Source organism: Pongo pygmaeus, chromosome 7 (genome assembly GCF_028885625.2).
Source record: "Pongo pygmaeus isolate AG05252 chromosome 7, NHGRI_mPonPyg2-v2.0_pri, whole genome shotgun sequence".
NCBI classification, from domain to species: domain Eukaryota; kingdom Metazoa; phylum Chordata; class Mammalia; order Primates; family Hominidae; genus Pongo; species Pongo pygmaeus.
The window spans coordinates 18,870,804-18,897,146 of NC_072380.2; the positions used below are offsets into that span (position 1 = coordinate 18,870,804).

General features: G+C 37.7%; 1 protein-coding gene across 7 annotated transcripts in view; it reads right to left on the minus strand.

The window, feature by feature from the left end:
• The window catches only part of PSD3 (pleckstrin and Sec7 domain containing 3), a 491,817-nt gene that overhangs the window by 264,670 nt on the left and 200,804 nt on the right, over window positions 1-26,343 (minus strand). For 4 of the 7 annotated variants that reach the window (XM_054499657.2, XM_063668553.1, XM_063668552.1 and 1 more), the window contains 4 exons: window positions 14,103-14,297; window positions 13,921-14,001; window positions 10,688-10,800; window positions 8,721-8,779 (listed from right to left, as the gene is read on the minus strand). In XM_054499657.2, coding sequence (XP_054355632.1) covers window positions 8,721-8,779; window positions 10,688-10,800; window positions 13,921-14,001; window positions 14,103-14,297 — 448 coding nt within the window. Of the gene's footprint in view, window positions 1-8,720; window positions 8,780-10,687; window positions 10,801-13,920; window positions 14,002-14,102; window positions 14,298-18,151; window positions 19,584-26,343 lie in introns of those variants that run through there. The other 3 variants (XM_054499659.2, XM_054499662.2, XM_054499660.2) reach the window with 2 other exon arrangements.

Here is a 26,343-nt window from a genome sequence, read left to right on the forward strand (position 1 = left end):
CCGCTCAACCACATGGAAACTGAACAACCTGCTCCTGAATGACTACTGGGTACATAACAAAATGAAGGCAGAAATAAAGATGTTCTTTGAAACCAATGAGAACCAAGACACAACATACCAGAATCTCTGGGATGCATTCAAAGCAGTGTGTAGAGGGAAATTTATAGCACTAAATGCCCACAAAAGAAAGCAGGAAAGATCCAAAATGGACACCCTAACATCACAATTAAAAGAACTAGAAAAGCAAGAGCAAACATTCAAAAGCTAGCAGAAGGCAAGAAATAACTAAAATCAGAGCAGAACTGAAGGAAATAGAGACACAAAACCCTTCAAAAAATTAATGAATCCATGAGCTGGTTTTTTGAAAGGATCAACAAAATTGATAGACCACTAGCAAGATTAATAAAGAAAAAAAGAGAGAAGAATCAAATAGATGCAATAAAAAATGATAAAGGGGATATCACCACCGATCCCACAGAAATACAAACTACCATCAGAGAATGCTACAAACACCTCTACGCAAATAAACTAGAAAATCTAGAAGAAATGGATAAATTCCTCGACACATACACTCTCCCAAGACTAAACCAGGAAGAAGTTGAATCTCTGATTAGACCAATAACAAGAGCTGAAACTGTGGCAATAATCAATAGCTTACCAACCAAAAAAGGTCCAGGACCAGATGGATTCACAGCCGAATTCTACCAGAGATACAAGGAGGAACTGGTACCATTCCTTCTGAAACTATTCCAATCAACAGAAAAAGAGAGAATCCTCCCTAACTCATTTTATGAGGCCAGCATCATCCTGATACCAAAGCCAGGCAGAGACACAATCAAAAAAGAGAATTTTAGACCAATATCCCTGATGAACATTGATGCAAAAATCCTCAATAAAATACTGGCAAACCGAATCCAGCAGCACATCAAAAAGCTTATCCACCATGCTCAAGTGGGCTTCATCCCTGGGATGCAAGGCTGGTTCAATATAGGCAAATCAATAAATGTAATCCAGCATATAAACAGAACCAAAGACAAAAACCACATGATTATCTCAATAGATGCAGAAAAGGCCTTTGACAAAATTCAACAACCCTTCATGCTAAAAACTCTCAATAAATTAGGTATTGATGGGACGTATCTCAAAATAATAAGAGCTATCTATGACAAACCCACAGCCAATATCATACTGAATGGGCAAAAACTGGAAGCATTCCCTTTGAAAACTGGCACAAGACAGGGATGCCCTCTCTCACCACTCCTATTCAACATAGTGTTGGAAGTTCTGGCCAGGGCAATTAGGCAAGAGAAGGAAATAAAGGGTATTCAATTAGGAAAAGAGGAACTCAAATTGTCCCTGTTTGCAGATGACATGATTGTAAATCTAGAAAACCCCACTGTGTCAGCCCAAAATCTCCTTAAGCTGATAAGCAACTTCAGCAAAGTCTCAGGATACAAAATCAACGTACAAAAATCACGAGCATTCTTATACATCAATAACAGAGAAACAGAGAGCCAAATCATGAGTGAACTCCCATTCACAATTGCTTCAAAGAGAATAAAATACCTAGGAATCCAACTTAGAAGGGATGTGAAGGACCTCTTCAAGGAGAACTACAAACCACTGCTCAAGGAAATAAAAGAGGATACAAACAAATGGAAGAACATTCCATGCTCATGGGTAGGAAGAATCAATATCGTGAAAATGGCCATACTGCCCAAGGTAATTTACAGATTCAATGCCATCCCCATCAAGCTACCAATGACTTTCTTCACAGAATTGGAAAAAAACTACTTTAAAGTTCATATGGAACCAAAAAAGAGCCCACATCACCAAGTCAATACAAAGCCAAAAGAACAAAGCTGGAGGCATCATGCTACCTGACTTCAAACTATACTACAAGGCTACAGTAACCAAAACAGCATGGTACTGGTACCAAAACAGAGATATAGATCAATGGAACAGAACAGAGCCCTCAGAAATAACGCCGCATATCTACAACTATCTGATCTTTGACAAACCTGAGAAAAACAAGCAATGGGGAAACGATTCCCTATTTAATAAATGGTGCTGGGAAAACTGGCTAGACATATGTAGAAAGCTGAAACTGGATCCCTTCCTTACACCTTATACAAAAATCAATTCAAGACGGATTAAAGACTTAAACGTTAGACCTAAAACCACAAAAACCCTAGAAGAAAACCTAGGTATTACCATTCAGGACATAGGCATGGGCAAGGACTTCATGTCTAAAACACCAAAAGCAATGGCAACAAAAGCCAAAATTGACAAATGGGATCTAATTAAACTCAAGAGCTTCTGCACAGCAAAAGAAACTACCATCAGAGTGAACAGGCAACCTACAGAATGGGAGAAAATTTTCGCAACCTACTCATCTGACAAAGGGCTAATATCCAGAATCTACAATGACCTCAAACAAATTTACAAGAAAAAAACAAACAACCCCATCAAAAAGTGGGCGAAGGAGATAAACAGACACTTCTCAAAAGAAGACATTTATGCAGCCAAAAAACACATGAAAAAATGCTCACCATCACTGGCCATCAGAGAAATGCAAATCAAAACCACAATGAGATACCATCTCACACCAATTAGAATGGCAATCATTAAAAAGTCAGGAAACAACAGGTGCTGAAGAGGATGTGGAGAAATAGGAACACTTTTACACTGTTGGTGGGACTGTAAACTAGTTCAACCCTTGTGGAAGTCAGTGTGGCGATTCCTCAGGGATTTGAACTAGAAATTCCATTTGACCCAGCCATCCCATTACTGGGTATATACCCAAAGGACTATAAATCATGCTGCTATAAAGACACATGCACATGTATGTTTATTGTGGCATTATTCACAATAGCAAAGACTTGAAACCAACCCAAATGTCCAACAATGATAGACTGGATTAAGAAAATGTGGCACATATACACCATGGAATACTATGCAGCCATAAAAAATGATGAGTTCATGTCCTTCATAGGGACATGGATGAAATTGGAAATCATCATTCTCAGTAAACTATCGCAAGAACAAAAAACCAAACACCGCATATTCTCACTCATAGGTGGGAATTGAACAATGAGAACACATGGACACAGGAAGGGGAACATCACACTCTAGGGACTGTTGTGGGGTGGGGGTATGGGGGAGGGATAGCATTGGGAGATATACCTAATGCTAGATGACGAGTTAGTGGGTGCAGCGCACCAGCATGGCACATGTATACGTATGTAACTAACCTGCACATTGCGCACATGTACCCTAAAACCTAAAGTATAATAATAATAAATTAATTAATTAATTTAAAAAAATGGAAAAAAAAAAAGAAAGAAAATGTCACACATATACACCATGGAATACTATGCAGCCATAAAAATGATGAGCTCATGTGCTTTGTAGGGACATGGATAAAGCTGGAAACTATCATTCTGAGCAAACTACTGGAAGGACAGAAAACCAAACACCACATGTTCTCACTCATAGGTGGGAAGTGAACAATGAGAACACTTGGACACAGGGTGGGGAACATTGCACACCCCCTGTCGTGGGGTTGGGAGAGGGAGGAGGGATAGCATTAAGAGATATACCTAACGTAAATGACAAGTTAACAGGTGCAGCACAGCAACATGGCACACACATACATATGTAACAAACCTGCATTTTGTGCACATGTACCCTAGAACTTAAAGTATAATAATAAAATAAAATAAAATAAAAAATAAAAAAATAACAACTCTGCAAAGTATCAAAATACAAAAAAACAAAACAAAACTGGGTGACGGTATGATCTGTGCAGCAAACTATGTTGGCATTTGTTTACCTATGTAACAAACGTGCACATCCTGCACATGGACCCCTGGCCTTAAAGTTAGAAATCAAAAGATCTTTGCAAATAGTAATTTAGGAAAAAAAACCAGGAAAGACAAGACAGACACGGCACCAAGGAGATAGGAGAGACGACTCCAAAGGAGAAGGCAGTTCTAGCGCAATAGAAATTATGACCATGGCTGGAATCTACAGCAGGGGAAAGCTCAGAGAGAAAATTGAATGCCAACGATAGCTTTCATGGCAGACGGCATCACCTTTCAAGACAGAGGGCATCACAGATACAGAGAAGCACAGACAGAAGAGGTATCCACAGGGAAGATATTATCCTGCAGGACGATGAGAGGACAGCATGCAAATGTACTTAAGGCAGCTGCCAGTTACAATAGTGATCATTACAGATGCAGAGAGTTCTTGAGGATATTGACTCTATGAGGTTCATCAACTTCATGGAAGTCTGTGATGTTTTTGACAGTGAAAATATAAAATAGCACAATATGAAGCATTTTAAATTTTTAAAATAATTTTTATAATAGTCATTTTCCACTACTGATAATAAACCAAATATTTATCCATTATTTAAGATTCTAGGCTCCTAGGAAGCCAATGCAATAATTAAGTTTATAGATTAGAAAAGAAATAATGAATTCTTACAATCTATCTCACACTGAACTCCACATTTCTTTTAACACTGTTCTGTTACAAAACCTAAACATACTTTCTTCCTTGACTATATTCTTCTCCCTACCAGTAAGTTGTACTAGATATGGTTTTAACCCTTTCCAAACTTATAACCCAACACTAAAAACATTAGTAAGGTCCTGCCTCATATATTAAACTCAGACCACAGGGCATGATGCTCAACATGCTCTGAGTATGTCAAGGGTAAAGTATATGTAGGAGGCCCAGCCTGAGAAAGACAGCCACCTCAAAGAACCACAACCAGGCTCTTATACCAACTGTACATGGTGGGGTGACTCTTGCCAATACTGGAGAACAGAGGGCTGCTGGATAAAACTGCTACTGAAAATCTCAAGCCTTGATGTTAAAAGGTACATTTTGTCAAAAAATCTTGATTAAAACTAATGCCCTGGCTACTGCCTCTTACCATGGCCTGACCTTGGCCAGCCACTGACTTGTGTATCTCTTGTGACTTTCTAGTTGTGAAACTGGCCAGCTGACTATGCTCCGATCTATCTCACTCCTCACTGCTATGCAATTCTATACTTAACCCTCCTACCACCTTAGAACACCAGCCCTGGGTGATAATCCTGCCAGGACGGTAGGAACCTGACTAAACTATGACTGAAGGACAAGCAAGCTAGTTAGTGGTAGCAAATAGAACACATTTGAAGATCCATCCAGAAAGGGAGTGAGTATAAACTTATTCTAACATATGAAATCTTATCCATACCATTTCAAACAAGGTTTAAGAAAAAGACTTTCAACTCTTTCCTTGTTGATAGTTCAAACAATATTCAATAAAACTTAGTTCCAATATAGCAAAGAAAGAAACTCTAGAGTTTAAGAGAAATGTATCTGTATGTATAGAAGTTTAATTTACATACGTATTTTGTAGATGAGGCATTTCGAAAATAAAACAAATTATATAGCAAATTCACCACATGACTACAATTATAAAATATTTAATTTAAGGGAATAAACTACTTGCAGACAAGTAAAAACAAATAGATACTCTTGCTAGGAAAATGATAAATCAGTCACATTTTTTTAAAAGCAGGTACTGAATTCTCCCCCCAAATACTGTATATACTTCAGATTGTTTTTTATCTAGCCTAATTAGAGAGGTTTAATATAATCCAACATGAAATTAAAATACCTCCCCAGTGTTTTCCCATCATAGCACTTCAGCAACCTGCTACCATGTCTTCAGTGAAACCTGACTAATGAGGTCAGCCTAGCCAACACCATCAGAGAGGATTATTTGGCTTCCATGAACATTGTCTCATTCACCTCTGATCCTTACTCAAACGGCAGAGAGTACGGAAAGGAGGAGGCACACACATGCTATATACATATTTGTTGAAGGGGAAAGTTAGAAAAAGAAAGGGATTTCAACATGTCACATTAGCTAAATGTAAGTATAATATTAGTATACATTCCACTATTTTATTAGTAAGGAAATTAGCAGGCCAAACCAAGGCCCATATTAATGCATTCTCAGTGCCTCATTCCTCAGGGTAAAGGAAAGGTTCACCAACAGCAGCCAAAACAAGTTAATCTCCCAAGAGGGGAGTCAGCCCTCCTCATAGGGGAGTCAGCCCTCCCCTACTGAAAGCATATGAGAACAAGCTGGTCTTGGCACTTCTTAGAAAGATCATGCTGCAGTATTGCTATTATGACACAATGGTAAGGAAAAAAGAATAATGGTTGATTAGTGTACTCCCCATGAAGACTATTCTGGCATTGGACCAAGTAATGGGTGGTCATATTCTAGGTAGTATAGCACTAAGGAGAAGGTGAAAAGGAGCAGAACAGTAGAAACAATTCATTTTATCTGCTGCATGATTCGATTTCATAGGGGCCATGCTAACAAGTCAAACAGACACTAAAACAACAACAAAAAAATCAGGCAATCATGATGCAAGAGAAGCTACATCCAAAATTATGGATTAAAAACTTACCACCTAGAAGAATAATTTATTTTTAAAATGAATCCAGAGGAGAAAGATAGAAGAAACATATTTACATGGTTAGTTCTTATGATAGCTACTATATATTCAACAGACTTGTAACAGCATGCATTATAGAAAACTAATACGTAAAACCTAAATAGACAATCCCAAGTATATCGCACACATTTTTAAAACAGAGAACTACTTATCACCAAACACATGATCCTGAATATGACAGAGATTCACTGTTATTGATAATTTTCTCCCTCTTCTATCAGTAGTTTTGCTACTATTGCCAATTATTAATTATCCATGATTGGCCTAACTCAAGGTAATATGAAAATGTTAATTTATACAAACTCTCTTCCATCCCAGTTGCCAGGAAGAAGCAGGATGCTTCATCTAATCTCCTTACAACTCCTTATAAGTCTAAAGAAGGGCAAATGTCCTATATTTGCAGCTCTAAACCTGTAGCTACTGAAACCTGGGTGTCCACAGCTTTACCTAGACATCAAGCATGCTGAGATATTTAATAAAAAATAACAACTTTATTGGTTGCTACATTTCAAGTTATTATGATTCAGATACATGCTTATGTAAAAGTATTATTAAAGCTATACTAGCTTTTTAAAAACGCAATCTAGGATTTAGTAGAAACAAATCACCAAAAATGTGACAAAAGCTCTAAGAGATCTGCAACCTTTAAACAAAAATTGCAATATTACTGAATTTTTTTCCTCCCACCATTAAACATTTTCTCAGTTAACAGATGCTAAACATACAACTCTTTTATGTTGATGGAACCTCAAAATATCCAGTGTGAAGGGAATTCTTCATGCTGGTGATCACTGACTTGATTCAATGTTATATGCGGCCAAACACACTCAAAATTTTCTCCTTTGGCCAGAAAGGCTAAGGAAAAGAAGGGTGCAAAGAGCAACTGCTATCACCAAACAGGCAGACAAAGCAGTGAAAACTTGCTTGGCCAGTAACACGAAAAAAGTGGTCACGACAATCCACTGACTGGCCATCCCTTTAACAAGCTGGATGAACATTAGATTGTGGTACTCAAGTCAAGGTTCACACTGTGAAATGTCTGCATTTCTACATGTATTAGCTGTGCTATATTGCCCAAGAATGCTTCCTGCAAGTATCTATTTTCTTTTCATCTGTATTATCTCTGGACACGTGCTACCCATGTTTACTAGCCACTAAGTGATTCTAAATTCACCTCTTATAAATGGCAAAAGGAACTTTCTAGTTGAGTATTTTGAGATATGTTAAAATGATGTTAAAATTAGGATTCTATCACTGTGTCTCCTCTTTGCTTTCTGGTGATGGAACCCTTTCTCCCTGAATCCCTTCCTCTTATAACAGCTAGTCTAACTTACTGGTCCCACAGAGCTCCATGTTTCCTTTCTTAAAAGGGAACACTATATATTTTCCAAAAAAAGGAAATTATGTGACTAGCAGAATATCTAAATATCAAATTTTTATATGTAATTTTTAAATTGTAAGATATATTACGGCAAATCAAGGGATAATATACTCTACACAGACACCTGATTTTCTCTTCAAAATAAAATTAGAATTCGTTAAATATGGATTAATCTATATTTACTTAGAGCAAAAATTACTTCATAGTCCCAGGTTCATTTATTTTGAAGAGTATTATGAAGAGTTCAAGTAAATGCTAAAATTCTACTTCTACGAAACTTGCAAATTTATATATAATTATACATTTTAACACTTTATCTTCTAAGTAGATGATGAGACGGTAATTACGTTATTTTATTATTTCAACTAGTGAAAGACTAGGTAAGCTGAGGGGCATAAGAAAGGCTGAGTTATTTGACTCACTATGGTATGTAGTGAAAACACAATTCACATTTTCAGATCTAATTTATATTCTCTCCATCATTATCTATCAACTGTAATTCTCAACCAAAAAACAAAAACAAGTAAAAGCTCTGTCTGCCATCTACTGGACAAAGAAGACACAGAACACACACATTACTGCTAAAACAACTCCAGACAACAAGATGATGCATTTAAAATCATACTCTGTGCTAACAGGTGAAATAAGAAAATTATTTCTTTTTTCAAAGATTTATTTTTATTCACCTGCCATGGGAACCATGTAGAGAATGAGAAAAAGGGAGGCAGAAAATAAATGTGTATGAACACAAAAGCAGAGATAAGCCCGACATGTTTTGGATCTAAGTTTCACAAATTCACACTTACATGGCCATGTAGATCGGTATTAAGAAGCATTATTGCACAGGTAAGGCAATGGACTCCATCTAAAGAAAGATACAAGAAAAAAAAGCATAAATTCGCTTTTCACTGTTGGACTCCACCTTATTATCACTAATAGGATACATTCAGAACCTATTTAAACAGTACTGTGCTAGGTACAATTAGTCCTGTTTTAAGAAACAAAAAATGGATTTACAGAAAGAACCTCAAAGCACAGAACCGGACTCCACTGTTGATAAGTTGTTCTTACCTCTCTGGAGGACAATTTGGTAGTAGATATGTAAAGCCTTGAAAAAATGTCTTTGATACAACAAATCGGCTTCTAGGGCTTTGCACTACAGCAATAATTAGTGATCTATGCATAGTACAAGGATATCCAGACAAGCATTGCTTACAATGGGAGACAACTAAATATGAGCCTCCAAAGACACATTTCTGTTAGGTTAAGGTCATATAAAAATGTTCTCCAAGTAGAGTTAAGATTCTCATTTCCAAACATTAGAATTAGTTGTTCTCGTTACTATCACTCTGCTAATTCTCTATACAAGTACAGTAGACAATAGCAGTTTCAGATGCAGTAAAAATCTTTTCAATTTATGCTAAATTAGAAGGTCTAATTATTGCACTCATAAATTAAAGCCAGGGTATTTTTAAAAGGAAGTTCTTTAGTATAGTAGGTGATTTCTGTTATCAGTGTCTCTAAATAGATGCTACCAAATGGCTAAAAGTATATTTATTCTAGTACCATTTTATTATCACAAGTTCTACATATATTTAAAACAAATTCTCGAAAGTATTTTAAGAACTCAGCAGCCAACTCTCAAATATCCTTATCAACAGCCAATTAAGTACACAAATCCATATTTCTTATTTTATCCAAGAATGTAAACATCTTCTCAGATTTGAAGAAGGTTCTAATAAAAACGGCCCACTTTTATCTGCTTCATTCTCTTGTCAGGGCTAACAGTGACAGCGATAGTGAATAACTGGTCCGAATAGCATCAGTTTACCGATAGGAATGTGACCTTAATCAGGTGATAAACTAACTGTGACTGCAGCCTTGGAGATGGAGGGAAGGTTGAGGCAAGCACCTTGGCCAATACCAAGTACATTATCCAGGTTAATCGGCAATACTGAAGCTAAGAGGTAATTACTATTTCTTGGGAATCTAGTCTCAGTGATTTACTCTATCATCTGTAAGTTTATGAAACATTTTCCAGTCACAAGTCAAAGTCCTTGACTTCAAACACTGAAAAGTGTACTTTATTGCAGGAACTGAAATGGAGGAAAGATCTCTCTTCACAAGGTAGGTCCACAAACAAACAGTTTACAATTAAGTCATTTACTTTGTAAAAATAGTGTAATAAGCATAAGCTCATAGTTTATTAAAATTATCAACAAAAGTTTGTGGTCAGTATCGTTACAATTAATATCAAACGAAAGCACCAGAGACACAGCGCAACCACCAGTGAGATTTGTTAATTTTTCCAAAACTAACCCCAACACTCAGGATACATGAGCTTTCATCAAGAAACGTAGAGACCAAATGTATAAGAAATAAGAAAACTGAAATTTCATTCATTACATAAAATCTCAGAGTGACAAACCATGAACAATTTAAAGAAAGTGTGCTGTCACACTAGAGAAGTAGAAAACAAAATAATTTAAATAAGAGTAAAGGATATCATGCTGTCCTTAAATATTATGCTTTTAAAGAATATTTAATGACATGAGAAAATGCTCACAATGAAATAAAAAGGCAGCTAAAAACAAAACTCTAATTACAATTTGACACTAAATATTAAATAGACTAGAATGAAGTAAACAGAAGTGTTAATAGTTATCACTAGGTAATTGAAGATACATAATTTCTCACAATAAAATTTAACTTTCATAATAAGGAAAATAACCATTGATATGAAAAAGAAATTCAAGGATTTGTATCAGATTACCTTGTGAAGCAATGGTATCTGGGTTACAGTAAAAATATCTATTGGAGAAGTGTATTAAAACTCTCTCTCGTTCTTGAGTTTCTCCCACAAGAGAAAACGCTTTAAAGAAATACCTACAAGAGAATTAAAAATTAAACAGTGAAATTTTAGAAAGTGGTATCACACTCTTTCATAGTTAAAAGTCAATTTATATAAACCTAAGATATTAATTATACAAAGTAAGATATTATAAGGTTATTTCCCCCCAAAAAATCATTTACTAGATAGCCATTCAATATAAATTTGCATTAGCATTTAAATTCTATCAAAAGCACTTTGGGAGGCCAAGGCAGGCGTTCATTCAATGTCAGGGATTCAAAACCAGCCTGGCCAACATGGCTAAACCCCATCTCTACTAAAAACACAAAAATTAGCCGGGCGTGGTGGCAGGCGCCTGTAATCCCAGCTACTCAGGAAGCTGAGGCAGGAATCGCTTGAACCCGGGAGGCGGAGGTTGCAGTGAGCTGAGGTCGCGCCACTGCACTCCAGCCTAGGCGACAGAGCGAGACTCCGTTTCAAAAGAAAAAAAAAATGTCCACTTAAAAGATATGACGGGGTGATAACAGAGTGGTCAGTACATCAAGAAAGCCTTGGGAAAGTAGGTAATTTCCTCATTATGACCAAGTGTCAAGTAGCCAATTTTAAAAGGTCAGATTAAAAAAAAACAAAGACCACTTAAGACTCAATACATCATCATAAAGGCTGTGTTTTAAAACTTTACACGCATCAGGGTGCTTTTGTCATTTTGTTACATGACTGTCATCTCTATTAAAGCCACTGTGAATTACATTGCTTCGTGCACAGGAGATTTCTGTTAATTTTGTCTATTATCACACTTTAATATTAATTTGTTATAGGAGGAGGAAATTGGGAGATACAAGTAATTTATTCCTTACATAATGGAATTAGTTTATGTATAAAAATATCCCTTAAATTATAGGAAGTGTGCCAAAACCCACACACTAATCTACTCGGAGTCCCTAAGAGCACTGTTTATTTGAGATGAATCCAGATGGCCCTCACTTGACAATGTAGATTCATTTTCCTCAACATGAGATGGGAAGGAAAAAAAAAATCATTCAAAATGTGTAAGAAATCTTACTATGGTAAGAAACATACCATAAGCCTCATTTCTATCAAAATTTTGCCTTCTCCCTTATTATAGGTATAATTAAGGTTAACAAACTATATATGGACAAAACTTTAATTTTTCATAACTTTAATAAACTACATCAGAATGCAAGGCAAAAATACAGATCTTTCATCCACTGATAACTGTTTTTGTTAGAAAACCTGGGTACCTTTGCTGCATGAAAAGAGCCCCACGATAAATCACTGCAGTACTACACTCCAGTACAAACATCCTCCCTTCACCTCCCAGGCCTCAGTTTCTCGATTTGTAAAATTAAAGGGTTCTACTAGATGATCTCAGAATTCTTCCAGACACGGATATTTTATAAATAGTGTTGAAAATTAAATGCTGACTAGGTTTTACCTTCAGCTACTTAGAAACTTGTAATACAATATAATGTAAAAAGTGAGAATCAGTGAGTTTTAGACACCTTCATTTGAAAAGGTCAGAAAAAATGGATATTGTTGGAAACAGTTTTACAGATACTTTCTACTGATTATGTTGACATTCATTTTTATTCCACTGAAGAGTTAATATCACCTTAAAAGTATCACCTTAAAAGGCTACTGGGGCTGGGCGCGGTGGCCCATGCCTGTAATCCTAGCACTTTGAGAGGCCGAAGCGGGTGGACTGCCTGAGGTCAGGAGTTCGCGACCAGCCTGGCCAATATGGCAAAACCTCATCTCTACTAAAAATACAAATAATTAGCCAGGTGTGGTGGTGCATACCTGTAGTCCCAGCTATTCGGGAGGCTGATTCAGGAGAACTGCTTGAACCTGGGAGGTGGAGGTTGCAGTGAGCCGAGATGGTGCTACTGCACTCCAGCCTGGGTGACAGAGCGAGACTCTGTCTCAAAAAAAAAAGGCTATTGGGCTATAGTAAGCAAATACTTAGGAAAAAAATCTAATTCTAATTCTACAATCTATAAACTGTGTGTGTGTGTGTGTGTGTGTGTGTTAAACTGATCATTCAAAAACCAAACTCCCTACTCAAAACAATTGAAAACAGGGTCTTGAAGAAATATTTGTACACTCATGTTCATAGTGGCATTACTCACAATACCAAAAGCATAGAAGCAACCCAAGCGTGTCTTGAAGCTGACGGTGGTATATATATTCCCCATAATGGGGTATTATTCAGCCTTAGAACGGAAAGAAATTCTGATATATGCTACAAGAATGAACCTTGAAGACATTATGCTAAGTTAAATGAATCACGAAAAGGCAAATAATGTATATATCCATTTACATTAGAGTAGTCAAAATCATCAAGAAGAGAAGTAGAATAGTTCTACTATTCTACTGGGGCTGGGGGAAAGGAGGGGAAGGAAAAAGAAATCATTCTTTAACGAGTATGGAGCTTCAGTTTTACAAGAGAATCATGGAAATGGATGGTGGTGATGGCTGGACAACATTATGAATGTTTTTAACGCCACTCACTGTATACCTAAAAATTGCTAAGATGATAGATTTTATGCTATCTGTATTCTACCACAACAACAACAAAAAGAAAAACAGAAAAACTCCTACAGATGGCATTTTTTATCCAGATTTGCTTTGCTACCAATTGTTTACCATCTGAACTCAGGCTTACCAGTAGGTGTAGAATATCAATTCATGTGTCATTTCATTAAATGAATACATTTTTCTTACTCTTTGCTGTGTTTAATATCTATAATACAATTTGAGCTAAGTTCACAAACTACAGGTTAAACGTCCCAAACCCGAAAATAAGAAATCTAAAATGCTTCAAAATCAGAGATGCTCCAAAATCTACAACACTTTTCAGTGCTGAAATAAGGTTCAAAGGAAATGCTCCCCGAAGCATTTCAGATTTTCAGATTTGGGATGTTCAACTGAATAAATATAACACAAACATCCCTAAACCTGACAAAATCCAAAATCCACAACACTTATGGACCCAAACATTTTGGAGAAGGAATACTCTACCTATACCTGGAGGTTTAAAAAAAAAATAAGATTCTAGCTAGAAGGCATTACTTTCTCCTCTAAGAACTAATCATTTGAAGGCAATGAAGAGCAGCAAGGAGGCTTAGTCATACCTGAGTGACTGATCCAGCGTCATTCCTGTAAAATCAAAAAACTTCAGATATTCTTCTGCAACTAGTTTGCTAAATTCATTGCTATAAGAAAACAGAATAGACTTGGTTAATGAAAGGTAAACTATTTAAAACACACACAAAACAGGAGAGAATTCAGACTCCAGCAATGGGTCAGAACGTACTTCTTGCCAAGGTGTTTTGCAACATCTGATCTTTTGAATCTGTCCAGCTGATAAAGGCGTTTGGCCAACCTTTTGGCTGCTTCCACATTGCTGCTGGTACCATTACTGAGATTTTCTGGGGTCTCCTTTTCCAAAATTTCAGTGCTCCCCATTTCGGAATGAGCTTCTAGCCGTGTTGTTTTCACCCCAGCATTGCTATGATAATTGATAAAGAGAGAAAATAATAGATTTTTCTTATATGGCAAAAAGGAAAATATCTGATGAAATATTGACAGTTTTCTTTTAGTTCAGCTACACTTAGATGAGATCATTGTATGTTTAAATATTCATAAAAATTGTTTCAGTTACCATATTTTAAAGTACTAAAGAACAGATTGCCTAAATCTTAGGCAAGCAGTTCCCAAACTTTTCGGTCTCTAGACCTTTACATTCTTAGAAGGACTCCATATGGCTTACACTTATGTGGGTTATACCTACTGATATTTACCATAGTAGTAATGAAAATAGAAACATTTTAAATATTCACTCACTTAAAAATGAATCTGTTCTATATAACAAATACTATAAAGATACAACTATTGTTTTCCAGAAGAACTAAAATTCACTGTTTTTTTAAAACACAAATTTCTTTAACAGCTGGCTTACAAGACAGTTGGATTCTAAGAGCCATTTCTACATTCAACCAGTAACAATATATTATTTTGGTTGAAAGACATTAAGAAAATGTGCCCTCACTCATAGTTCATTGGAAAAAAGAAATATTTTAATATCCTTTTCAGATAATTGTGGATATTCTTTTTTGATACAACAGCAAAGTGAGACAAGTGGTAGTTTCTTAAAGGATATTCTTACTTGCAATATGGAATCTAAATTTGTGTCGATTAACTTTTTGTACTCTTATATTAAAATCTATCTTATACTTTGAATGGATCTTTTAACCCATACATGATTTTGTAACATCACACATTGGTTATCTGCAAAACACATGTTGACACATTTCATTATATAACCTTAAAAAAATCATATTCACTAATGTCACCATTAAAGAAAAGTCTAAGTATTGGGAAGCTGCCAAACCTTTGCTGGCAGATACAAGTTTTCCAAAATCCTAACTTTTGTTCAAAAGCTCAAATGTAATCATTTGCTACAAATTATTATCAGCTGTTTTCCTTAAAGTAATAGGCTTACTCCATTTTCAAGAAAATGTTTGCTGATAACCATAGTTTGTCAGTCATTCTCTCAAGGAAAAATGACATTCAATGAAAAAAGTGACTAGTTTTTAGCTCCAACTTAAATGACAGATGAATGTTTTTCCTGGAGACTATCAGGAACAGAAGTGCTTTATTCCCATTTCATCACACACAAAATTAAGAAGACATGATCTCAAGCGTTGAAATGAAATAAACTGTACTGGTTTCATCAAGGATTTTTTTAAAGGCGATACTGGCCTTTATTTTCATTTTGAGTGCATGACAGTGGAGAATACGACTAGAAGAGTTTGGTGCTGCTGCCTTAAGTTCTACTAAGACCTCCACTACTGTTTTTGCACCATAAGATATCAACGCAGTGAAAAACAAAAATAGTGTTATAATAATTAGTGTAAAACAATTTTGATCTCACAAACCTAACTGAAGGAAGAAAGCTCCACAGGCAACACGTTGAGAACTCCGCCCTAGAAAGGGCTTAAAGGCTACAGCCTGTGGTCAGGTATAGAGGGTTCTCTTGTATTTGTAACACTGAAACTAATGAGGATACATTAATTTCCAAATCTTTATCTTAACTTGGAAGTAAGACATGCTCATGATAAAATGTGCTTAGACGGCCTTCGAACATACTTACCACAGATGCTAAACCAAGGGTGGTCAGAATTTTTCCATAATGGACCAAATCATAAATATCGTAGGCATGCAGGCCACATACGGCCCCTGTCACACATGCTGCTTTGTTGTTGTTGTTTTGTTACAACCTTAAAAAACCTAACAGCCATTCCAGGCTGGGCTGAATTGGGCCCATGGATGGGAGTTTATCTGCCCTTGCTCTATCCCATAGTTCTTTAACTTGGCTTGCATTAAGCAGAATAACCATTTACTGTCTAAACCAGGACACTCTAAAGGGGAAACAGAGATAATAAATCCTTAAATATTCTATTATAATCACTACAAAATAAATAAAGAAGGCATCATCAATAAAAAAGCAGTACTGCTAATGGGCATTGTTTCTTTTGGGGTGATGAAAGCATCCTTAAGACAGTGGTTACAACTAAACAACTCTGAATATGCCCAAAGCACCGGATTTTATACTTTAATAAAGCAAGTGATATAGTATTTCAATTATCTCAACGGTGTTATGTTTTTAAAAATCTGAACCTAACAAATAGGTTGTAAACTTACATCACGAAATGACAAAAACCATTGTAGCAAAAATAAATGCATTTCTAAGCAGAACTGCTCCATCTTGTCACTTATTCTGCCTCATTTACAAGTTCCCTTTTCCCACTGCTCTACTAAGGAAGTGCTGGCCTTATGCTTCAAGGTCACTGAAAGAGCAGCCAGGGCTCCTGGACAACCAGCTGGTATAACAAGTAACTGCAGAGTCTCATACTCCCTCAACCACCACAGGATTAGGAGTTAACTGTCCTTAGCAACTCTTCTCCAAGCACACTTTATCGGCAAGCACCTGACATCCTGCCCTTGAAATGAAGCTCTAAGAATAGGGAAAAGAGCGAGAGTTTTTTAGAGTCAACTGTGTAAAAATGTCAACTCACACATTACCAGATGATACCATGGGAGAAGCTGGGAATACGAAGTTAGGTCTACCAAACCCATGCTGGCTTATTTTACCATAGCTATTAATGGTAATAGTTCACTTATTAAAACTTTAAGTCAAATACCAAACAACAGTCAATATCAATGGCAGAACAGCAGGCATTAACTGGAACTGACCCAGGCATACTAAGATGTATGGTAACCCTCAACACCTTGAAAAGTTTCCCAACACACATGCCTACCAGCTAAAATAAATTGCTTCATTATGATAAAATCTCCATGAAAATACATTTTTAAATGTATGATTTTTTCATCCTACATCTTCCTTTATAGACTTAACATTACATGGCTGGGTGTGGTGGCTCAAACCTGTAATCCCTGCATATTGGGAAGCCAAGGCAGGAGGACTGCTTTAGCCCAGGAGTTTGAGACCAGCCTGGACAATACAGTGAGACCCTCTTGTCTATGATGTAAACATTTTTTTAAAAAGAGACTTAACACTACCATTCAGTTTTGTGAAATCTATCCCATCAGGAAATTGAATAATCATTATCAACAGTATAACCTATAATAAGAAAACTCACAGTAGAAATTTCTTTTAGGCAATTCATGGTTACTTTGTGTTTTCCCACACAAGTGACAGAAATGTAAAATATTTATTCCAAGAACTATGTTAATTACAATCAAGTACTTTTTATAATTACACGAAACACAAAACAAAGCCCTTGGAGTTGTGTTTCCATGTGTGCTTTTCCTATCATGTAGTAAAAACTCATGTCAAAGAAAGGATTTTCTTCTTAATTAAACCACTACTTACTGCTCATTTCCCAGGGAAAATTCATGGCATTTATTTAATCATTCTGTGCAAACAATGTAATTATACCACATATATAGTACTGGCCTAATTTTGTTCAAATACAAGAGGCTTTTTCTAATGAGAGCACATTTTAAAAATTTATTATCCAAAATCATTCCATTCCTCATGTTACTCATTCTCCATATTTGCCCCTTTTCTATTATGCTGCCCAGTCCAGGTGATTTCACCTAATTGTCCTCACATTCACCAAAACCATATAATTGCAAAATCCATGTGCATCAGACTTTCTGGATCTTCTTCAAAAAGATTTCAGTAAAAGGAGAAAATAAAGAACAAAGGATAAATATCCCTGTCCCTAGATGGCTTCATTCTACCCATTTCACAATTTAGGAGATTATTTGAACAAGAACCGAAATTGCTCCTTTTAAATCAGAAAGCTTGACAATATGATGGCAATACAAACTTACCAGCAACCATACAGACACCAAGAAGAGCCCATCGCAACCCCTGGGGTGCACCTGGACCATGCTTCCTCTCCGAAGCCCCGTCCAGTATTCTTCAGCTCCCAAGTTCAGTGTCTGCCGAGCCTCACAGCCTTCCAAGAACCTGGCTCCCTGTGAGGTCACACTACTATGACCTCACATTCTCAGCCGAGTGTTCATTGTTGGGGTTTTTGTAATGTTTCTGCAGTTCTAATAAAAACAGGAGCCAGAACACAAGGGCCACTGTCTATCCAGAGCATAAGAAACAGTGAGCGCAGTCTCGTTCACACTTGATAAAGCCGACTCAGTGATCCCTCTCGGAGGAGATAACACCCCATTTTGTTTTCTTGAATACACAAGACATTGCAGCTCTAGTCTGCTGAGCATTAGATGCTTTCTGTAGTTTGGATTTTCTCTTTTCTATAGTTGTTTTATTTTCCCTATTTTTCTTGATCAAATCAACTTTACAGCCTAGTAAGGTTGCAAATAAATAAATCCCTACCAGTCACTTAAATGTGTAAAAGACTTCCCAAAAGGTTCTCCCTGTGTTCTAGAAAATGCTTCCCTGGGGCCTTTACTTCTGACCTCCAAGTAAACATGGTAATAATTCTCTCATCAAAACACTCCATCATCAAATGAAGGACCAGATCATTGACTCTGATCACCAGGCCTTCTCACAACCTTTTGAATCACACTAAGATTGGCAGATTTTCCAAATAAAAATAGGGTACCCAATTAAATTTGAATTTCACATCAAAAAACAGTGTCTAGTATAAGTATGTCCCAAATACTGCACAGGACATACTTATACAAAAATATTATTCATCGTTTTTCTGAAATTCAAGTTTAACTAGGCATCTTTTATCTGGCAAAACTTCCTGAAAAGTTTTTTTCTAAACTTTATTTAAAGAATTCCAATAATGGTGTTCCATGATTGCCAACTGGTAGCTTATTCACAATTAGAATCCTTCTGGATTTTTTCACTTGTTTCTGCGATTTTATTCCTACTGTTTTTCTACAGTTTTATCAAGACTTTGTTGCCTATAATCTACTGATTCTTCTCTAACATCCTCTAAATACAAAACAAAAACAAAAACAAAAACACAAAAACCCTCTTCTGTGTTTTCATCCTTCTGTCTTGACCTGCATGCTACCACCACAAATGTGATAATGTAGCCACTTTACACAAATCCGACACAAGATCCATATTCTGTAGCATGTCCTAAGGCTCCTAAGGCCCTTTCCAAGCTGACTCCAATTTCTTTTTTCAACCTGTCCTCTACCATTTCCCTCCTGCTTGAACCACACAAATACAATCTGTGCTCCCATGCCTTTTACGTATGTTGTTCCCTTTGCCACTCTCATCACCCCCAGCCCCACCACGCCAAATTCTGTGAACTCTTAGCACTACCTTTTAAAATCTCATCGCTTTCACCTACCACTGTCTTGAATTCCAGTTCGAATCCTCAACACAAGGGGCGGCTGAAGGTACTCAACAGCCATCTGCTAAGAGAATGCAAGAACACAGCCATCTGCCATGTCTACTTCCTCCACTGTCTTCCACGCTGTGCTATCAATAATGGTATGTGGCATTAATTTTCCAATTCACTGTAGCTAATCCTGGAAAGTTCTGGAAAAAAACTGACATCAGTAATATACTATTGCCTGTATAAAACAATATACTCAATAGTATACTGTTTTACTGTCAATTTTTCCCAGAACTTTAATAAATAGTTTACTATTGCCCATTTCATACAGGCAATAGTATACTTTGAATTTAAATTTAAAATTTATTTAAATGTTTATGTAATTGTGGTAATAAAACTAGGACCAAAAAGAAGTTAGGTTAAGGTGCCAAAGCTCCCTGTATCACCCTGTATTTATAAAGTGTACCCCAAGGGTTGTACATAGAAAATAATAACAGCCACCTAGTAGAGTTGAATTTCGTACGTAACTTAGGCAATGGCAAATTAGAAGAATTTCAAGGAGTGAGAAGAAATGACTTCAGTTGCAAGTGGAATAAAAGGACCAGTGGGAACAACATGACTCCTTTGCCATTCTTCAGGCTGATGACATGGAAACACAGAAGACTGGAGCCAACAGACAAGAGAGCCAGTACAAATGCACAGCTTTCAGGGCTGAAATAAAAGTCAAAAGTAAGTATACCATCAGCAAAAAATAAGTAAAACCCTAAATCATAAATTGCCTGTGAAAAGGGAAAGGAAAATAATTTTCTCCATCACTATCTATGGCATTTATTTCCTAGGCATCGTAGAGAGCACATCATCTAATTCTCAAAGAAACGTAAATGATAAGTTATTCAGAACAGCCATAGCACCCGCCATGGTACCGTAAACCTAATAGGTTAACAATGGTTAGGCATTTAGTATGTGCCAGCCTCTGGGCTTCTTCCTAGGGATTGAATTGTCAGTCTTATGAAACAGGCAAAAATATAACCCATTTTACAGATGGGAAAACTGAGGCAAGGAGCTGGACATGGTCAGTGAGACTCCGATGCTTTACTACTTTTATAAGCTTTACTACAATCCATTTTGCTCCTGCCAGTCATCTTCTGGTATGTCTGTCTTCAATGATTCAATGAATACGTATTTAATTCCCTATACTGTGCCAGATATTTTAGGTGCTTGGTAGACTACAGTAAGCAAAACAGAATTAAAAACTTCTACCCTGGGTGGGGAGGGGAGTTAAAAATAAAGAATTTAATAAATCAGTAAATTCTATATATTAGAAGGTGACGTTTGCTCTGGAAAAAAATAGAGCAAAGAGAGAAGAGGAACCCTAATTTGGGGATGAGGGTGGAAACATTTTTCTACAAAGTGGTCACGGGAGGCCTCATGGAGAAGGCAACATTTGAGGAAGGGCGTAAAGGAGATGAGCCTTGCAAATATGATAAAATAACAGAGTTCCAGGCCCACAGAAGGCCCAGAGGCTGGCGTATGTTAGATGTGTGAGAGCAAGCAAGAAAACCAGCATGGCTGGGGCAGAGGCAGTGAACAGAGAATACCCAGAGAGCAAATGGGCTTGTGGGATAGAGGTTCCCACATTTTCTCGATTCAGTCTTTAATGTGTAAGTTTTTTAAGACACTCCAAGGCCAAAGGAAATATATTCCATTTAGTAACAGAATAATAGTGTATAAATGCTTATTAAGTTTGGACCCAACAATTTACAGTCATTTGAAAAAACAATACATATATATTGAATGAAAAATTATTTTTATTATTAAATAACGATTGCTTACTAATGGATGTGTGTGCCTCTGGGCCATATGACTTCCTAAATCTCAGATCAGACTGAACACTACCACTCATTCATTTTCTCATAGCACTTAATTTTTATCACAACAACTGGTGAAAATCCAGCTCAAAGCTATGACGTCAAAAGGAATATAGCACAATCTGATGCTGACACTGAACTAGTCGTTCACACTGTGTTTGACAGATGATGAGAAGAGCTATGTTTCCCTTGACAATTTAGATATCCTAAGAAACACCTGTGAGCTCACTGCAATGCCCCAGGACACCTCTGCAGAGTTTGGGAGTGACTTTGTGGTTCAAAGGCCTTGGGGGCCACTATGGAGACTGGTTTTTACACTGAGTGAAATGGTTAATATTGAAGGGTTCTGAGTGAAGATCTAAGATTAATTTATATTTTTAAAGGGTCACTCTAAGTATTGCTTTGAAAATAGACTGGAGGAGCGCAAGCAGGATGACCAATCAGGGGGTACCGCACGTGCCAGGGAGGAGCTGGCTTGGGTGGCAGCAGGGGCTGTAGGTCCCCGAGGACCCGCCGACTGGTCCTTTGGGAGGGCTGAGAGAATAGTAGTTAAGTTTTAGGCCTGAGCAACTTCAAGGGTGGGGTTGCCATCGACCAAGACATGAAAGACCACAGTTAACACACGTTGTGAGAAAAAGAAGTTCCATTTTTGATGTGTTCACCTTGAGATGTCCATTAGCTATCCAAGTAGGATGTGAGGACACGTGGAGATTTCAGGAAAGACACATGCCAGGGCGCACTGCAGGGAATTCTCAGTCGCTGGCCTGCGGTGGGCCCTGGCATTCTTCTGTTTAAGGACCAAGGTGATCTTGACGCACTGTCAGAGCTTTGAGTTACCCCTCTAACACATGGGAAGTCACTATAGGTCTAAAGAGGGGAATAACAATCAGACTTGGGTTTTGGTAAGATCAGTTTTGCTTGCGGTGTGGAGGGAAAACTGCAGGGCCACAACATTGAAGACAGAAAAACCAGCTACAAAAGGTATCAGAATAGTACGGTCGAGAGATGAGAAACTAAATTGCATGTCTGTGTGAATATGAAGGAAAAGCCTGCTTTGAAAGCTATTTAGAAGGTAAAATGGAAGAACGGGATGAGTGGCTTGAGATGTGCATGGAGCTATGTTCCGAGCGTGGGTACAAGGCTAACCCTGACTTAAAAGCTGGTGGAAGGTGATGCCACCAAACAAGACAATGAACACAAGAGGAAGAAGAGGGAATGGGTAACAGTGTGTGCACGTGGAAAGAAACAAGCACTTGTGGAAGACCAGGAGTTTGGTTCAAAGAAACGACAGGTACAAGGCACCCACAGGTTAACCAGGCAGAGCTGTCTGGGAGCAATGGCAACCATCCCCTATCTGCAAGAATTCAGTAGAGGTGAACTAGTCACCCTTATGTTGGTGGAGGGAATCACCTGGGAGAGGCTAGAGCACTCAATATGACCAAAGGACACCAAAGTGTGCCAAAGAAATATGTCTAGCAGCAGTGTATTCATCTGAATTCTACTACAGCAGAAGAATTCGGGGGTCTCCCTTCATTTATTAAGGAAATTCTACCTGTGAGTGTTCAGTTTGCCAGCAAGTAATGATTATTAATTTAGAAGATGCCAAAAGCAATCATCTGCTGGAGAACTCCAGTTAGACCACCCAAGTTCAAACACTGGCTCCAGTGGTCACCCGTTCTGGGACCTCAGGTAGGTAAGGTCATCATTGTCTGTAAGCCTTAAGGTATATATATTATCTGTATATAACAGATAATAGTATCATATTCACAAGCTGTTGTGAAGATCAGATGAGAAGATCCATGTATGATGCTTGGCATGTTAAGATGTCTGGCATACGGTAAACAAAAAACGTCTGCTCCTATCACCAGATCCATCTTCGTCACCACCAGCATCATTAAGGTTATGATGACATGAGATAATACATGACAGCACTTCATTAAATATAAATCTCCATACAAATGTTAACTAGCGCTCAGTAGGAATACTTCGGACAAATGCCTCAAATGAATCTGTTTTCAACACTTACATAGAATACATTCCCTGGAAGGGACAGCCTCTTATGATTTAAGACTCTTCATAAAGGAAGCACACAAAACCCAATTATTAAAACTCCTAACAGCTATTTCTCTGTTCAGCACAGAAGACAAAATTCAGTCTTCACCAATAAAAAATTTTAGTAAGCATCACAAAAAGATTCTGCCCCCAGCCCCACGCGCCAGATACCTTCCAAGTCTCACTCCTTTTTCTCAGTCTTGCCTTCACTATTCCAGAAGAGGGCACCCACGTGCAAGGCAGTGCCATGGAAACTGACCCAAACTCACTGTGAGTCGGGGAGTCTGCATTTGCTCCTGAGGCACCGGCTTCCAACATAACAACTGTACTTTTCACCCATGTAGGGGTTCAAACGTTTCTAGGGGCATGATGCGGGTTTTCACTTTTTGTTGGTTTAGTTGTTTTATTTATTTTTTCCTATACTAAGTTGCCGCTCTTGTGGGATAGCTCTCACATGAGAATGTAATATGTGCAATATTATCAAGTCAATGTTAATAAACCCATCCTATAATCATTTCAAACGAACAATTTGCAAAGAAACTCTTACTGGATATCCAGCTTTAGAAATAGAAATACATTTAGATGCAAACAAATGTATATGCTCATTATTTGCATAGAAGCTTCTTTGGGCAAAGTAGGATCAGTAAGCCCCAATTCTGTGGACAAGACAGGAAGAGTGACTCATAGTCTGACCAACTCATTTTTCTGGAGTCTTCTTAAGATGCCATTGGACATTCTCTTCTGTCTTCATTTTTGTCAGGTTGAATTAATATCAGTGTATATACACTGGACATCAGAAGCTGGGGAGCAAAAGGCGGCATGAAGGAGCTGGCAGAAGGTGGTCCGGGACTGGCCAGAGAAGGAATGCAGGACCTTTGACTAACTTAACTGGCAATAGATACAAAGTAGACACTCCTTATGTGGATAAGAACTACAATTTTCATATCTTAAACAGTTTGTTTAGTGTTTATGTTAAAGAGTTGGGTACCCACACCACCACCAGTCCTTAGAATACTCACTTCCTGTCTACTGCACAGGTAAAATATACTTATAAATACGAATTTAGTTTGATCAAATACTCTCCTTTCTTGATTAGGTAATAAATGCTACAATCTAGCCAGAGAATATTACAGAAGTTCTGGCCTCCCATTGCTCCCACTCCCTTTTCTCTTCTAACTCTTCCATCTTCTGGGATACAAGAGGCTGAACAATTATTTTCTATGGTTATATAATGTCCAAATTTTACCATCTCTGTTGGTACATTCTGCCCTTTCTTCAAATTCTCTTTTTTGCGGAGTTGGAGGTGTGGGGGATAGAGTCTCGCTCTGTTGCCCAGGCTGGAGTGTAGTGGCGTGATTTCGGCTCACTGCAATCTCCACCTCCAGGGTTCAAGTGATCCTCCTGCCTCAGACTCCTGAGTAGCTGGGATCACAGGTGTAAGCCACCATGCCTGGCTAATTTTTTTGTATTTTTAGTAGAGATGGGGTTTCCCCATGTTGGCCAGGCTGGTCTCGAACTCCTGGGCTCAAGTGATCTGTCCACCTTGGCCTCCCCAAGTGCTGGGATTATAAGAGGGAACCACTGCGTCCAGCCCCTTTCTTCAAATTCTTACGACGACACCTTTTCCAGTGTCCTATAGCACAGGCGTTGCTGTGTTTCTCTTTGGCGTGTTTGGAACTGCGTATCTGTTCTGCAGTGTCCCTCTCCTGCTGACAAACCCACTGACGACATGGCCGTATAGTCTCATCTTGCACATAACTTCTACTTTCTTTTCATGCACGCTACAGGCAGTTTCTACAACAGCAGCCTAACAACATATCCTCTCTACACTGTGTTTCCCCTAAGTGCTACCTACTACAACTACACTGAAAGCTGCTCCATGCGATATAGGGAAGGTTTCTTGGATTCACTTAATTTTGTGTGCAATTTTAAAAAAGAGAAAAGAATTAGCACCCTGGCAAGAATACAAGCAGTAAGATCCGCCCCTTAGGAAATAAAATCCTATCTCTGTCACTTCCTGCTTTCATCTCTTGAAAATATTCCAGCTCCTCTGGAGACAGATCCAAAGGGTCATCTTCATCTGGGCTATGGGATTAACAGGGGACTTTTCTACTCTTTAGTACCCAATATGAATGAATTAGTAATAATATCAATAAATATTTTGTCTTAACATATTTTTATTAAGAATTCCAGAATGTGTACTCTGTTTCATACACTATTTTAAGCACTTTATATTAACTCGCTTAATGCCCTTGACCCTAAGATAGGTACTTCCATCATTCCCATTTTACAAAAAAGGAAACTGAGGTATGGTGCAGTTAAATAACTTTGCCATGACCATCTGCCAGTGGGAGGTAAAGCTGGGATTGGGGATCAGCACAGGCGGTTGCAGTTGTGCATTCAGCATCTGAACTAATATGTTTTGTGGCTTTCTACGCTATATTACTACAGGTTATACTGCATGCATAACTTTGTTGTATAAAGGAACAAACATTTCTAGTTTTTAAAGGACATCCGTATATGTGTTTACTATGGCTGCATAATTAAGTATACACAACCAAACCTGCACAAATTTTCTCTCCACTTATTTATTAAAACACTGACTATGTGCCAGCACATTTCTAAGTGCTAGGGGTGCAGCCTTGCCCTTGTGGACTTTTACCTTCTAATAAGAGAGAGAAATAATAAAATACATGAAGAGTTTTCCCTCCGTTCCTACCTTTCACCCTCCCACAAATATCTGAATATGTTACGACTCACACACTGTTCCAGGTAAATATTAGGTCTAATAAAGCATCAAAAGACAAAAGTCCTTGCTTTCATGGAGTTT